The sequence below is a fragment of the Chenopodium quinoa genome, unplaced genomic scaffold (assembly GCF_001683475.1).
Source record: "Chenopodium quinoa cultivar QQ74 unplaced genomic scaffold, ASM168347v1, whole genome shotgun sequence".
NCBI lineage: Eukaryota > Viridiplantae > Streptophyta > Magnoliopsida > Caryophyllales > Amaranthaceae > Chenopodium > Chenopodium quinoa.
This window is the reverse complement of record NW_018742763.1, coordinates 3,458,806-3,476,056: the sequence shown is the minus strand read 5'-3', so window position 1 is coordinate 3,476,056 and position 17,251 is coordinate 3,458,806. Positions and strand designations below refer to the sequence as shown.

At 41.3% G+C, this 17,251-nt stretch overlaps 1 protein-coding gene across 1 annotated transcript; it reads left to right on the top strand.

Moving 5' to 3' along the window:
• Nucleotides 1–15,860: 15,860 nt before the first annotated feature.
• On the top strand, nucleotides 15,861–17,038 carry LOC110724387. The gene is made up of 2 exons (XM_021903806.1): nucleotides 15,861–16,407; nucleotides 16,515–17,038. The coding sequence occupies exons 1-2, from the start codon at nucleotides 15,861–15,863 to the stop codon at nucleotides 17,036–17,038; spliced, it is 1,071 nt and encodes a 356-aa protein (XP_021759498.1).
• The last annotated feature ends 213 nt before the right edge of the window (nucleotides 17,039–17,251 follow it).

Here is a 17,251-nt window from a genome sequence, read left to right as displayed (position 1 = left end):
TTGATGTTTCCAAACGTCTGCCGTAACTGGGGATCATAACGGGAACACTCAGGAGACTATGTCCTCTTAGTAAGAAGAACTTACAATACAAGACTGTGATTGTCCCCCTACTAACAATAGGAAAAAATGTTTTGTTGTTTACAAAGCCGCTCGATGAGCGAGACTGTGAAAATGCATGGCCGTGCTCAGATGGATTTTAGAAATCATCTGCTTATTAACAGTCGAACTCGGAGATCGAGAAACACTTCTGAACGTAATAAGGATGACAAAGAATCTTACCTTATAGTTCACGAAGAAACATTAAGTGACATAGGAAATGGGATATACACTATATGCACACTTGTCTGGAAGGACAAATGGGGGATTGAAAGGTCAAGTGATTCTTCCGAAAGAGGGTTCATAATTATTACGGAGCTAATTCTTCAATGAGGTCAAGTGATCGGAACGCCTAGGTGGAGGCCGCTTTCGATCAGTAATATCAATTTACAATTCATGTTACAGCTTAATCTTAACTGAACCCTTCGAGTCGAACCCAATCGAATCACCAATCCGAGATGACGAATTAATCCAAAAGGATTTAATTAGTCAGCAGAGGTTTACAGATACAGACGTCGGATATCGAGCCTAGGGCGTCAAGACCGAGCGTCGGAAAATCACAAGCAACAAGTATGAGCGTAGCCGTAGCTAGGCTAGGCTAGCTCATTGCAAGCCTAGGCGCACCAAGTGTGTGCTAGGCGCACCATGGTGTGATAGGCACTATCGCAGCCCTAGCATCATTCCTAGGCGCTATCGCAGCCCTAGCATGATGCTAGGCACCATCGCAGCCTTATCGCACCAAGCACAGCATCCATGTGTGTGTGCATAAACGTGGGCACTATCGCAGCCCCCTAGCACCACGCACAGCACCATCGCAGTGCTAGGCACATGCGGGTGTGCGTGTGCGTGTGCACCATAGCACAGCAAGCTGGCAGGTAGCACCGGCCTTGCGTGTGTGCTAGGCACCATCGCAGGCCACACACCAAGCACAACTAGCTGGCAGGCAGCACTGGCCTTGCGTGTGTGCTAGGCACCATCGCAGGCCACGCACCAAGCACAGCGCTAGTGCGTGCTGGCCTGGATGCGCGTAGATGTGCGAGCATGGGCGAGTGGTGCTAGCTGCCTGGGTGTGCGAGCATATGCGAAGGGTGCAACAATGATGCGTGTGATGCTGGCTATGCGAGAGCCATGCATGTGCGTATGCCTGCGATAGCAAGGCAGCAGCGCCCAGCGCCCAACACAAGGCATGACTCTCTAGCAGCACGCAAGTGCTGGGCTGGGAGATGTGTGTTGTGCCAGCCAGGCATGCTAGGTGGTTGTGCGTGCTTATTACACCAGGTGGCAGCCTGCCCAGCTTCCTTGAGTGGAATTAAAAAGGCAACTCTAAGTAAGAGTAAACCTTTGATTCGTAAAACTCATAGTTATTTTGTCCTGGTCTTGACTAACCTTTAAGACTTAGGACGCTCGGGTCGGGTCGAGGGTACGTTCCGTCGGAGATCTCGTCTTTTCGGGATTTAAAAGTAAGAGCTCTTTGGGAGCGAAGCACACGTCAAAGGTATAATTCTTGTTCTTAATCTTGTTTGATTAAGTTTATTATTGTTTTTAATTGTTTTAATCAAGGGGCGGGTCTTGGTAGGTTTCCTTCCGCGTAGTGTCGGGTCACTACGTAACCCTACATGTAGTCGTCCCCACTTCCGCTTTCGTGGTCCGTATGGACCTCAGGGTCAGCCGTGGGCCAGCTGCCCTCTAAGATTGGTACTTTTTCAGATGTCATCGCAGTGGTACTCTCCCCACAGACGGCGCATAAATGTTTCGGGGTTTTTTGAGATGTCCTACGGGAGAGTTACTGCACCGGGAATGTACGCCTGACGTTTGTACCTGCAAAACCACGAAACTCCGATTGGGTGGAGTTTCGCCTCCGAAGGTTAAGTCAGTATGATTCCGGATGTGAATACGTGCGGAAAGTAAACTAGTTCTCTCGGATTCTTGGAGATTCCGCGACTAATATTGCTCGGGTTTTTGTGTGTATTTATGAATGCTAATAAATGAGGTAGATTACTCTATTTATAGCAGATGAGGATCTGCTAACCCATTGGGGGTACAATGCCACGTGGCATCCATTAGTTGGATGTCCATGGTGCTATAGGGAGGTGACACGTGTTAGGCCCTTATTGGGCCACGTGTCTAGGGTCATTTTTAACCTAAACTGTATTTTTAGGGAAATGAACCCTTGATTTTCATTCCCCAACCAATGTGGTATAATGAATAAAATTGATAAATAATTTAATTCTAAATTAAATGAATAATCAAATCAATCACAATGCAACAAGTGTCAAGGGGAGGGAGAGAGTTAAGTGAGGACCAAGAGTAGGTGGGGGGACTATTGCCTTGTTTCCCAAGGCTTTGCCAAAGGGTTGGTCCCCACCCCTTCACAAAATCAGCCTCGAGCAATGGCTGCTAGGCTGGCAGCTAGCTAGCATGCTAGCGTGCACCAGCCATCAAATCTAGCCTGCACCGTATCACTACCTAGCACACAATGCGCACCATCCAGCACATGCGTGCTGCTAGCGAGCCATGCATGCTGCTGGGCTGCTAGGCGAGGCTTTCATCGCTGCTGCTGCTTGCTGGCCAGCACACACTGCCCTCTCGCATAGCCCCAGCCAGCACATGCATGTTGCGTGATGCTGGGCTGCTAGGCGCTGGGCGTTGCTAGTGTTCCTTCTGCCTAGCCAACGCACACGCACACGCACTAGACGAGGCTAGTGCTGCTGCTGCGATGACCTACACGCACACGCACTGGCCCAGCCATGTGATAGTGTTGTGCTACGCGTAAGCTTGAGCTAGAGCTTGCGATGGTGAGCTGTGCGAAGGCTTTGATGGTGCGATAGCCCTAGGCATACGCACAGGCACACAAACACAAGTGCCTAGCATTGCGATGGTGCTGTTATTTTGCGATGGGCTGTGATAGCATCTAGGGCGCGCCTAGCACACACATGGTGCACCTAGGCTTGCGATGAGCTAGCCTAGCCTAGCACTTCACATGGTTAGGCCAATGTGATGCTACGACTATGCTCGTACTGGTTGTTTGTGATTTTGCGACGCTAAGTCTAGATGCCCTAGGCTCGATATCCGACGTTCGTGTTCGTAAAAACTCCGACGACTCATTAAATCCTTCGGATTGATTCATCGTCTCGGATCGGTTGTTCGATTGGGTTTGACCCGAAGGGTTCAGTTAAGATTAAGCCGTAAGATTAATTATACCTTAATATTACTGATCAGAAGCGACCTCCATCTAGGAATTCTAATCACTTGACCTTACTGAAGAATTAGCTTTGTAATAATTCTGAACCCTCTATCAGAATAATACACTTGTTGGAAGGACACCTTTCCTTTTAATCTCCTAATTGTCCTTCCGGACAAGTGTGCATACAGTGTATAGCTCATTTCGTATAGCGCTTAATGGCTCTTCGTGAACTATAAGGTAAGATTCATCGTCATCCTTATTTCGTTCAGAAGTGTTTCTCGATCTATGAGTTCGACTGTCAGTAAGAAGATGATTTCTAAAATCCATATGAGCACAACCATGCATTTTCACAGTCTCGCTCTTCGAGCGGCCTTGTAAACAACAAAGACATGTTCCCTATTGTTAATAAGGGGACATTCCCAGTCTTGCATCGTAAGTTTCTCTTACTAAGAGGACCGAATCTCCTGAGTGTTCCCGTTATGATCCCTAGTTACGACAAACGTTAGGCAACATCAAAGAGACTAGTACTCAAACAAGAAAACTTCACAATACTCATGGTCGAGGAAAGAGGTACCGATAGTTATAATGAGAAATGTACTTATGACAATTTTGAATCTCTTAAAGTACTCTCATAGGTCTTTCCAATGTTGTTCCGGATTGGCACCTGTGCAAATGATTTATGACCATTACGTCCTTGCAGCATAACAAACGGTGCTGTAAATCATACTAATCTCTTGTGGTCATCAATCATCCATCAGTTAGATGACCTCGATTAGGGTCAATTTCCGATTTAAATATTCAATGTTCACTTAACATGTGTTTCTTTATCCAAGACATGGTCATTATACCCTGTTTTGAATATTTCCATAAATCGAATGGACTCATTATTTAATTCTAAACCACAATTAAACAGCAATAGAGTGAAAAAAAATAATTTTTTGCATATAAATTAATTACTCCATTAATGGATGGTTTCAATCCAGTGTCTTACATTAAAATATCAACTTTAATTAAAACACCTGTACAGGGAGTTTCAAAGCTAGTCTCCGACGTGCTTGATTCCCATTACCTCAATGTGCTTGTTGTGTTTCACTTGAGGCAGAGGTTTAGTCAAAGGATCAGCCACATTATCATCCGTGCCGATCTTGGAAATTCTTATTTCACCTTCGGATTTCCATTCCCTTATCATATGAAATCGCCTTTGGACATGTTTGACTTTCTGGTGCTCTCTTGGCTCTCTAGCCTGAGCGATAGCTCCATTGTTGTCACAGTAGAGATCTATCGAACCCTTGATGGAGGATATAACACCAAGTTCTCTAATGAACTTGCGAATCCAAATAGCCTCCTTAGCGGCTTCTGAAGCAGCCAATTATTCGACTTCAGTTGTAGAATCTGCAGTGGTGCTCTGCTTGGCACTCTTCCAGCTAAATGCTCCTCCATTTAGACAGAATATGTACCCTGACTGTGACTTGAAGTCGTCTCTATTAGTCTGCAAGCTAGCGTCGGTGTAACCTTCAACAACCAATTCTTTGTGACCACCATAGATTAGGAATTTATCCTTGTTCCTTTTTAGGTACTTCAGGATATTCTTGGCTGCAGTCCAATGCGCCTCTCCTAGGTTTGATTGGTATCGGCTCGTAGCACTCAAGGCATACGACACATCTTGCCTGGTTCATATCATGGCATACATGATCGATCCAATTAGTGAAGCATATGGGATCTGATTCATTCTCTCTCGCTCAACAGGTGTTTGTGGACACTATTTCTTGCTGAGAGTTACACCATGGGACATGGGTAAATGCCCTCTGTTGGCATTCTCCATGTGGAATCGTGCTAGTACATTATCAATATAAGTACTCTGGGTCAATCCAATCATCCTCTTAGATCTATCCCTGTAGATCTTGATGCCCAATCTGTACTGTGCCTCTCCTATGTCCTTCATTGAAAAGCACTTTCCCAACCAGCCCTTTACGGACTCTAGTAATTTTGTGTTGTTTCCAATGAGCAGTATGTCATCGACATATAGGACTAGGAATGCAATGTCACTCCCACTGACCTTCTTGTATACATAAGATTCATCTGGATTCTTGATAAAACCAAACTTGCTGATGGCTTCATCAAATCGCAGATTCCAACTTTTGCTTGCTTGCTTTAGTCCATAAATGGACTTCTTAAGCTTGCATACCCTTCCAGCGTTTCTTGGATCAACAAAACCTTCTGGCTGTGTCATGTACACAGTTTTCATCCAAAATCCCATTTAGGAAGGCGGTTTTGACATCCATTTGCCATATTTCATAACCAAAATATGCAGCAATCGCTAGGATAATCCGGACAGACTTTAACAATGCAACCGGTTAAAAGGTTTCATCATAGTCGATCCCGTGGATATGTCTATAACCTTTTGCATCCTTGTCTTTCTTCAATTTGAAGATCCATTTGCAACCAATGGGTGTGTAACCCTCGAGCAAATTCACCAAGTCCCAGACTTGATTATCAGACATGAAGTCTATCTCGGATTTCATGGACTCTTGCCATTTAGTAGAGTCGGGGCTCGTCATAGCTTGTTTGTATATGTCGCTGGCTCATCGCCATCCATGACTAGGATGTCCTGATCATCGGCTAAGACAATACCGAGGTATATGTCCGATTGAGATCTTGGCCATTGCAAGCTACGAAGGGTAATGGGTTGACCATTTACATTGTTTGTTTGATTTTGACCAATCTTCTCAGCTGCTTCCAAAGCATTTAGATTGTCACTTTTATCAGGTTGACGTTGTTGCTCGTCCTCTCGAACTTCGTCGAGTTCGATTTTCCTTCCACTTGTCATTTTGGAAAGGTGTTCCTTCTCCAAAAAGACACCATCACGAGCAACAAATACTTTGTTCTCCGATTTATTGTAGAAGTAATACCCTTTGGTTCCTTTTGGATGTCCCACAAAGAAACACTTATCCGATTTGGGGTGATGTTTGTCGGAAATTAATCGTTTGACATATTCTTCGCATCCCCAAATCTTAAGAAAAGACAACCTAGGAGGTTTCTTAGTCCATAATTCATATGGAGTCTTTTCAACAGCTTTTGACGGAGCTCGGTTCAGTGTTAGTGCCGCGGTTTGTAGTGCATGTCCCCAGAAAGAGATAGGAAGTTCACTAAGACCCATCATTGATCGAACCATGTCTAACAAGGTTCGATTCCTCCGTTCCATTGAGGAGTTCTGGGAGGTGTCAGCTCTGAAAGAATACTATTTTCTTTTAAGTGATCGGAGAATTCATGGCTCAAATATTCGCCACCTCGATCCGATCGAAGTGCTTTAATTTTCTTGCCAAATTGATTCTCAACTTCTTTCTGAAGTTTTTTGAATTTCTCAAAGGGTTCAGATTTATTCGTCATTAGGTAGACATAGCCATATCTACTAAAATCGTCGTAAATGAAAATGAATTCTTTGATGTCTTAGTTAGCGGTATCAACTCTTGTCTAATCATATGTAAAACATGTAATTTCCATTGAACATATATTTGCAAGACAATTTTGAAACAACTATTGTCAAAGTCTTACATTCAAAATGACTAGGTGTCCAACACCATAGATCATAGTATGTTCAAAAGCATGATGAAAACTAAGATTAGTTTAATTACATGTCATAGACAAAATAGTGCATGCAAGCACGACCGAAAAACCATTTTCGTCGTCTACTTCTCCTTGCACCAACACTTAATAAGCTTCTCACTTGGTTCCTGAAAAGGCAACATAAAGTGAGTCATACTTGGTATCTATTACCTATGATAAGCATAATTCACAAGTGTTTAAGGAATACCCGAGGTAGTCGGAACATTCCTTTCCTCCTCATCCTTGCGAAAGATCTTGCATTCTCGTTTGTAGTGGCCTTGACCTCCACAATAGAAGCAATGAATCTTCGCCTTGTTCTTGAAATCCCTCCTCCTTTATGGTCTTTTGGTTGCCCCAAATGAATTGGATAGGTGAAGTAGCTCCACCACACTCTTCAAAGAATGTGTCTCCTTCCTTTCAGAAATATATGCCCTTAGTGCATCATATCTAGAGTGGAGTGAAGTGAGCATAATATTACCAGCCATTCCATCTTCTAATGGAATTCCGAGGAGTTCCATGTGCTTGAAGAGCCTAGTCATTCTTGCCACATGGGTTCGGAGGGGCATACCCGGTCTCAACTTAGTGGTGTAGACTGTAGACCAAAGATGGTACCTCTCTTTAGCAAGACAAACTTGATCTGATGGCTTCACATTCGTTGTCCTCAAACAAGAGTCCATCAGTGTTGTCGTTGAAACTATTAGAGAATCTCACACCGACAACATCCCTTAGTCCTCCAAGGAATAAGTCCAGAAAAGAGAATGGAAGTTTTTCTTTCCATTCTTCCGGGATGGAGTTATCCATGAGTTGTGATACTAATTTGCAGTCATTGGACCATGCACAATAAGTTTTGTCACTCAAGTCATTGGACCATCCAGAACATACTCCTTGGAATAACTGCGGAGAGTTTTCTTGAGTTCCTTTTCCCATTCTTCAAGGTTTGTTAAGTTAAGCTTGATAGCCAACTTATCGGGGAGTTCCAGGGACACATGGTTGTTGTTTGAGTTACCTACAGACATTGTAGTGATGCCTCGCTTTGGCGTAGCCCATCACATACGCGCATTAGTTCGGTAAGTGTTGTTCTTGGAACGACAAATTTTAGCTCAATATTATAAGGGACCAAGGGTTTCTATGTCGGTTGATTTAAGTGAACTTAACTAATCTTCGCAACATATGAAATCCTAGACATGCATCTAACATTCATATATAACAATAATATATATAAAGGATAAATTTGATGCACTTGGAAACTAGCATGACCCCTTGAAATCTTCAAATCTTCAAGGGTCTTCATTATGGCTCGTCTTCATCGAAACGTCGTCTTGAGACATCTTTGCCAAAATAAAATAACTAGCTACTACGACTAAGATTAATCTAAAGTATAAAAATACTTAACGGTTCGCAGACTGTATTTAGATTTACAAAAATACATAATGGAACGCAGTCCGTATTTTCTATCCTAATCGGGTCCCACTAGTTGCCATTTTCTCAAAACCTGTTTTGAAAACAATCTTTCATTCACCCATTCACTATATGTGAATGGCCCATGCATATTTCGAGATACATTACTAAACACGCAAAACTAGTAACTAACTTAGGTGGTTAATCCGATTAACGCGCCTAATTAAAACTAGTTAAAGTTGTTTAATCCATTATTTCTAAGGTGCGAAATTGCTCACGAAATTAACTAAGCTCCCACTAAATTCCACATCCAAACATAATCAATCCGATTAATTAAGTCGACTTAACCCATAAATTGTTAAAATTTTGCAAAAACTGAAAAATTGAAGTTTAACCTCTTAAAATAATGACATAAATATTTTAAAAGCTGCAAAATTTTCGCAAAATACATAGCTAGAAATTAAGCAAATATTGCCCACACAATGCCTAGTGGGTTGCGCACCATGGCTGCTAGGAAGCCAATGGCCAGTGCTTTGGTGCGTGGTGCTAGCACGCATCGCCCAGCATACCAAGCGTAACATGCGACGCTGCTAGCACCAGCAGCCTGCCTAGCTAGCAAGTGTTGCGCTGGGTTGGCGCTTGCTGCCATGCTGCCCAGCAGCATCCCCTCGCAAGCCAGCTCCAAGCCACTGCCCCACGCACATCAGCCCCAAGCTTCCCTCGCCACACAGCATCGCACAACAGCACGCTTCGATGCTTAGCTCCTGTGCGCACCATAGGAAGCCTACATGCGGACTATTGGGCAGCCCGGATAGCCTTGGTGACGCTTGGACAAAATTGAGATGAAATAAGTCGAATTAATTAAATTCAATTTAAATGGTGCACAAGCCTAAATCATCCAAAATTTTGTTTTGAAATAATTTAGGTCTTCCTTTATGCTTAAAATTGAAAAGAGCTATGTCCATAATTAATTTAACCAATATGCAAATTAATAATGGATTTGACAAATGTGAGTTGGAAAAATAAATTAATCATCTAATGATAAAATTTTCCAACTTTCATACTTGTGTAAAATAACAAGATTACATCTTCCAATATGAAGATTAATCAATTTTTACTCACAAGCATTTGAACTTCAAGGATTTTAATCAACCAAAAATGAAAAAAAGCCAAACTTAGTTCAATCATGGAATTTAGGGTTAAAGTTCCAATCATTTAAACATTTAAAGATTAGATCTTTAACATACTTGGGAACTTAAAATTACACATTCACATCAAACATTCACACATTGATGCAATTTATTTGCATAATTGTGAAGAAACAAGTTTGTGTGAAAAGGAGCATATCAACTCAAGCACTAATTACAACTCCATAATTATGGTTAAGGATATTTTAAAAAAGGAAAGGCAGTAGATTAGGGATGCAATAATGCATTTAATCTATCCTTGAAATGCATACATTAATAAAGGCTAAAAAGATTTAAAACTTTCGTTGAAAACGAAAAAACCCCAAAAAACAATGGGTTTCTAGTTCGAATTTGGCTTCTGGACATTCCTCAAAGAGAGTTGAATCTGATTCAGAATGTCAATTCCACCCAAAAAACACTATTTTTGAGCAAAATTCTGGGTTCAACAGCCAAAACGAGAAAAATACGAGTTTTAAAATTAATTAAAACGAGCTTCTAATCAAATTAGAATGGCAAAATCAGAAAATAGATCTTCTTTAAAACAACTTATTTAATAAATAATTGCAAAAATGATGGACTCTTGTTAATAGGGGGACATTACCAATCTTGCATCATAAGTTTCTCTTACTAAGAAGACATAATCTCCTAAGTGTTCCCGTTATGATCCCCAGTTACAGCAGACGTTAGGCAACATCATAGAGACTAGTACTCAAACAAGAAAACTTCATAATACTCATGGTAGAGGAAAGAGGTTCCGATAGTTATAATGAGAAATGTACTTATGACAATTTTGAATCTCTTAAAGTACAATCATAGGACTTTCCAGTGCAGTTCCGAACTGACACCTATGCAAATGATTTATGACCATTATGTCCTTGCAACATAAGAAACGGTGATGTAAACTAATCTCTGGTGGTCATCAATCGTCCATCAGTTAGATGACCTCGATTAGGGACAATTTTCGATTTAAATATTCAATGTTCACTTAACAAGTGTTTCTTTATCCAAGACATGGTCTTGATACCCTATTTTGAATATTTCCATAAATCGAACGGACTCATTATTTAATTCTAAACCACAATTAAATAGCAATAGAGTGAAAAAAACAATTTTTTGCATAAAAATTAATTACTTCATTAATGAATGGTTTCAATACAGTGTCTAAAAAAAAACATTAAGTTTAATTATAACACATGTACAGGGAGTTTCAAAGCCAGTCTCTGAAGTGCTTGATTCGCATTGCCTCAATGTGCTTGTTGTGTTTCACTTGAGGCAGAGGTTTAGTCAAAGGCTCAGTCACATTATCATCCGTGCCGATCTTGCAAATTCTTATTTTACCTTCGGATTTCCATTCCCTTATCATGTGAAATCGCCTTTGGACATGTTTGACCTTCTGGTGCTCTCTTGGCTCTCTAGCCTGAGCGATAGCTCCATTATTGTCACAGTAGAGATCTATCGGACCCTTGATGGAGGGTACAACACCAAGTTTGCTGATGAACTTGCGAATCCTAACAACCTCCTTAGCAGCTTTTGAAGCAGCCAATTATTCGGCTTTAGTTGTAGAATATGCAGTTGTGCTCTGCTTGGCACTCTTCCAGCTAAATGCTCCTCCATTTAGACAGAATATGTACCCTGAATGTGACTTAAGTCGTCTCTGTCAGTCTGAAAGCTAGCGTTGGTGTAACCTTCAACAACCAATTCTTTGTGGCCATCATAGACCAGGAATTTATCCTTGTTCCTTTTTAGGTACTTCAGGATATTCTTGGCTGCAGTCCAATGCGCCTCTCCTGGGTTTCATTGGTATCGGCTTGTATCACTCAGGGCATACGATACATCTGGCCTGGTACATATTGTGGCATAAATGATCAATTAGTGAAGCATATGGGATATGATTCATTCTCTCTTGCTTAAAAGGTGTTTGTGGACACTGTTTCTTGCTGAGAGTTACGCCATGGGACATGTGTAAATGACCTTAAGGCTGAGCTCACGCCTCCAAAGGAGGCAGACAATGAAGCAGCCGGCCTCCGCACTCGGGCATACAAACTGAAGCAGCAGCTGGCCAACCAGGAGACCTAGCTTGCCAAAAAATACACTTCAAGGGCCGATGAGGAAAAACAGGTGTTGGTCAAGGACATGATGGAGGACACCAACTTCATCATGGAGATGACCTGGTCGGAACTCTTCCCGGAGTCCAGCTGTGACAGCTGGAAGAATCAATTTGCCACATGTACCCTAGAGTACAATTACAAGATTATGGGGCAAGGCCATGATGAAGAAGAGGCGGGTGGGGATTCGTCTAATTCCACCTTTGGGGAGTCGGACCATGAGGAGGAGGAAGCGGATGGCGGAAAAGTGGAGGAGCCGACTGGGGATCAGAAGGATACGGCTCCTTAATCTGAGAAGCCTCCTCGAGAAGCTTAAGTTTTTCTTTGGCCTGCGTGCCACTTGCTTTGTATCATTACCTGACCAAGGGGTCGGAGTTTATTTGACAGTCATAACATTCTAATCGATCTTCTGGCTGGCTGTTTATATGAATCATCCGGCAGTTTTGTCGGCTTTCCCAGTTTGCAATTTTCTTTGAATTTTTGCCTTTCAAGAATTTTGCTAAGTATAGCTTGCCATTTTATCGACTGGTTTTGCCCCTAGCGGTTGTACGCTACGTTTTCTCAAGCTGATGGATTCACTTGGAATTCTTTGATACTTTAAAGGGTATGGCTGATTTCTAAGTCAATCAATCACTATGGTGATTGCCCTAAACCATGCATACAGGCGGTCATTGGACAGACGGTCATACGCTCAGCATGATCCGGCTCTCGGACTCAAAATTTCATTTTGACGAACAATGAATCACTATGTTTTATACTTAATTTATTTTATTGATTGTAAAATGTCAGTTTGTTTGACACTTGTACAGAAATAAGCGTCAAACCAGATGTTTAACCAAAATAGAAGGCGCATGTTATATTACAGGCGGTAGCTCCAAAATTTTAAAAATTAGCAGGAATAGTCGCCGAATGTCGTCTGTTTTCCAAAAAACTGGCGTTCATTTCGCACCGTTTAGGTTCCATTCCAAGTTTTGTCGAGTGACTATGAGTTAACCCTAGGGGTTAATCAATCTCTGTCACTTTGATTTGAGTGAATAGAAGAAATAGACAACTTTGGCCGCATGGTACCTCTTTATTTGCCAAGTTTTGCTTAGATTTTAACTGTCTACCGCGTGTTCATAGTAAGCGGTACGTTTATCTTCTTCTCATGTCAAACGACTATGAGGCTGTCTTGGAGACTTTCGGTAGGGCCGTTTGTTTTAGATTTATAGAGCAATGTGCCACCCAATTGGGAGATGCTCTCTGCGACGAATTCACCCAAATGGATGTCGCCGGATGCCTGCTCTTGTTTGGGACAGACGTATTAGTTTTTATAAGGATCATCCGGCCATGGGCCTTAAGTTTATCATCCGGCCGTTGGCCTAATTAGTTTGTTCAGAAAATGATATACACGTTTTATACATAGATTTATCCCGACTTTTCATTACATTCTTGTATGGTTTTAGGCTCTTTAGAGCCATTTTTCGCTAACATTCTCTTCTCTAGTGTGTTCGGTGTATTTTAATAAGTTTTATAGGAACTTGGGGTTTCTCGGATTATTCGGACACGTTTTGGAGATGTTAGTGGACAAGGATGTAAAGTCGAGCTAAACAAGAACCAAGTCTTAGAAGAATTTGCAAGCAAGGAGCAGTTTTTATACTGTGCCCGGTCGGGCATTGCAAGCCTGGTCAGACCGGGCACAGAAGGACTTCATGGTTGATGCTAATATTGAAGAAAAGAAGTTGATTTATGGTTTTATCCCATGCGCCTGATCAGGCAGCCCATGCCCGGTTGGACCGGGCGCGTGGTGGATGAGATGTTCAAAGGTACGAAATCAGAAGCAAGGCAGCCAGCGAAGAAGTGTGCCTTGCACCCGATCGGGCGCCATATGCCCGGTTGGATTGGGCACCGAGGAAAATAGCAAGGAAGAAGCAGCGCTGTATTTGATACCATATGCCCGATCGGGCAAGTCAAGCCCGGTCAGACCGGGTATAGTTATGCTATTTGCCGTTTTATTATTTTCTTATTTTTACTTCATTAAGGGTATAAATACCTATTGTATTTATCGTTAGGAAACAGATTTATTATCTCCCTAAATTTTATTATCTCCCGGATAGATTATTTTTACTTTTTAGCAATTTAATTCCTAGGTTAGATTTAGGTATTGTTGATTAACAATTTGAGTAATTTCAATTGAAGCATCATCGGTATTCATCTCTATTCCTTTCTCTTTCAATTATTTTTGTTCTCAATTATGTTTTCCTCGATTATTATTGTTATTGCTTCTTTCAATATGTGTGAGTAGTTTTCTTATTCCAAGATCTTGGGTAGCCCAATTGTGATTGATGTATGATTTGATTCTTTGAATTCTCTAATGACGAATGCGATTATTTATGCTAAATTGATTGTGATTATGGCAATACTAGATTAGAGATAATTAGTATGTTATTATTCCATAGTTTCAATCACAACGAGAGTTGGGTTTTAACGGAATTGAGTAGATCAATTTTGGGTTTGAGATTAATCACGAGAGTAGTTAAATTGATAATTGGGAAGTGAAGTAAAGTGTTTAATGTCTCTAATTTGCATGATACCATGAGAATAGGCTTGATTGTGGGTTAGGGAAGCCATTGATACTCGAGAGAGGTCCTTGGTATTTGTTAGGGTTTGCTTTTCCCCGTGTTAATTAGAATTGTATGTTAGGGGTAGATATATAATTGCATCGATCGTAATTGTGGTGATAATTGATCTTGGATGTTTTAGCTTATTGATTCACTATATTCATTTGATTTATTCTAGTTTTCCATACATTATCTTTTAGTTTATTCCACCAATTATTGATTCTTGCTTGGTGATTACTTGAGTATAGATAATTTAGGTAAACCTTAGTCTCTTGGGATTCGACCTTTACTTGCCCGACTACCTAGTTAGGAGGAATAGTTAGGTTATTTTTGTTAGGTACGCGACATGGCTATCAAATTTTGGCACCGTTGCCGGGGACTAACAGTTTCATTTGATTATTTGTGATTCGTTTTTTTGCTAAGCTTTATTTGTTGCTTCGGCTATTTTCTCTTGTGTTTTTGATATTCTTTTTTCTAGTTTTCTTGTTGCATGCCCACACGACGCTGAGGGCTAGACAATCTTGAACCATTTGACTCTGAAATTGAGGCAACAATAAGGAGAAGGAGAACAAGAAATCGACGAAGGGGAAACATGGAAGATGCCACGAAATCCTTCTTGGAGTATGGTGTTCCTGATACGACTACCGGACTCCTTTCTAGCTTTGTCAGACCACCTGTGACGGCTCAGCACTTTGAGCTAAAACCACAATTCCTTCAATTCATCTTCAATGATTCATTTGCAGGCTCACCACATGACTGTCCGGTAAGTCATATTGATAGTTTTCTGGAGAAATGTGATACAATGAAAATGAATGGTGTTACAGATGATGCTATAAGACTACGCCTTTTCCCTTTCTCATTAAGGGATGGGGAAAAGGAGTGGTTGAGAGACAAAGGCACTGGCTCGTTCGATACATGGGACAAGCTAGTGAAAGCCTTCTCAGTAAAGTTTCTAGGACAGGAGAAGACTGCTAGGTTGAGAAAAAAATTATCCACCTTTCGACAGTCAGATGATGAGTCTCTCTATGAGGCTTGGAGAAGATTCAAGAGGTTGCAGAGACAATGCTCTCATCATGGCATCCCAGAGTGGATGTTAATTCAAAAATTCTACAATGGTTTGACCCATGACTTCCGCATATACATCGATGCTTCATCCAAAGGTTCGATCATGAGTAAGAAGCTAACGGAGGCCAAGGAGCTCATAGAGAAAATGGCGGCCAACGATAACTATCATTTAGGAGGTCGTTAGAATATGAAAAAAGGAGGTAAACTTGATTTAGATTCTTTGACTATGTTAACCAGTTCTGTGCAAGCACTAACAAGAAGGTTTGATAAGCTCCAAGATGGAACTTCTACTAGCCCACAGGAGGTTTGTCAAATGTGTAATGTGCAGAGCCACATCGCACCTGATTGCCCGCAAAACTTGAGTGAGATGTCTATTGAACAAGCCAATGCTTTCTACTCTTCGAACCCCAAAAAGCCTTTTGATCCCTACTCAAATTCCTACAATGAAGGTTGGAAACACCACCCCAACTTCTCTTATAAGAACACCCAAGCACAACAGAATCCACCACCATCTTCGCCTCAACCCAACAACTACAACTCACCACCCGGTTTCTAACAAAGACCACCTATGAACCAACAACCAACGTAACTACTTCCCCAAAAATCTAGTCTTGAGTTGATGATGGAGAGCTTCATTACCACAACCAATAGTGCCATCCAACAACAAAGTCACTCCATCCAACAGTTGCAAGCCCAGAGTAAGCTCATAGAAAACCAAATAAGTCAACTTTCACAACAAGTGAGTCATTTATCAACTCTTCATGATCAAGCGAAGGTCCAAAAAGAACAATGCAATGCGGTTTTCTTGAGAAGAGATGAACCATCTCCGAGGCAAATAGATGAGAAAGTGCACAGTGTGGAGTCAAGAAAGGATGAAAAGGGTGAAGATGTACATAGTTCCAAATATGTTGCTCCATCAGCCTATGAGGAACCGATGCCCTTCCTGCAAAGGTTGTCAAGGGTCGTACTCGATAAGCATTTTGGGAAATACTGTGAAGTTCTTAAGAAGGTACACGCCTCTACTTCTTTTTCCGATCTTTTAATTCAAATGCCTCAATTTGCAAATTTTGTGAAGAATATTAAAGATCAACATGAGGATAAGGAAGTAGTAAATGAGAAAGGCCATACTCTCTTATATTATAGCTTACCACCTAAGCTGCATGATCCTGGTAGTTTCACTATTTCCTGTACGACAAACGAAAAATTTTCGACAAGGTTTTGCGCGATTTAGGTGCTAGCGTTAATTTTATGCCTTATTCATTATATGAGAACTTAGGTTTGAAAAAACTTAAACCTTTCCATATTTCCCTTCAAATGGCTGATAAGACTTCTAGAATCCCTATGGGTGTGGTTGAAGATGTATTAGTCAAGGTTGGTGAACTTGTTTTTCCTGTTGATTTTGTCGTTATGGACATTCAAGAAGATCATCATATCCCGATTATATTTGGTCGTCCATTCCTCGCCACAAGTCAAGCCCTAATAGATGTTCTTAAAGGACAAGTGACCATTAGGGCTCAGGATAAACAAGTCATGTCTAAGCTCTTTAATGAACATAATTCTACATTTTATGGTGGTACTTGCTTAAGAATCGATGCTACTAACCCTTTGGTTGACAAGTATGTATTTGATAGGCATTTCGTGAGAAATGAGGATAAAATCCCACCCAATGATATGTTTGGCCACATGAAGGTAAGTTCGGATACAAGGCAGGTCAATTATAAAATGAAGGAGTCACTTGGAGGCAGATATTTTCATGGGCAACATCGCGGAGTTCCTTCCTCGTATGGTGACCCAGGTTGAGCTAACAACGATGGTCAAGCTAAATACCTTATAAACAAGCGCTTTCGGGAGGCAACCCGCTTTTTTGTATAATTATTCTTATTAGTTTTAATTCTCTTGGTGTTTTTATGTCGTTTTTGTGTTGGTTTTGCTATTTTTCAGAGAACATAGATTTATAGGAGGAGCGTGATGCCGAGAGATGTCGTCATAAGTGGAAAACAAGGAGATTTGCTC

Excerpts from the sequence above, each read along its gene's own strand:
- LOC110724387 (XM_021903806.1), top strand. The coding sequence starts at position 15,861 with ATGGAGAGCTTCATTACCACAACCAATAGTGCCATCCAACAACAAAGT. Across the intron at positions 16,408-16,514 it reads ACCTAAGCTGCATGATCCTG|GTTTGAAAAAACTTAAACCT; the intron begins GTAGTTTCACTA and ends ATGAGAACTTAG.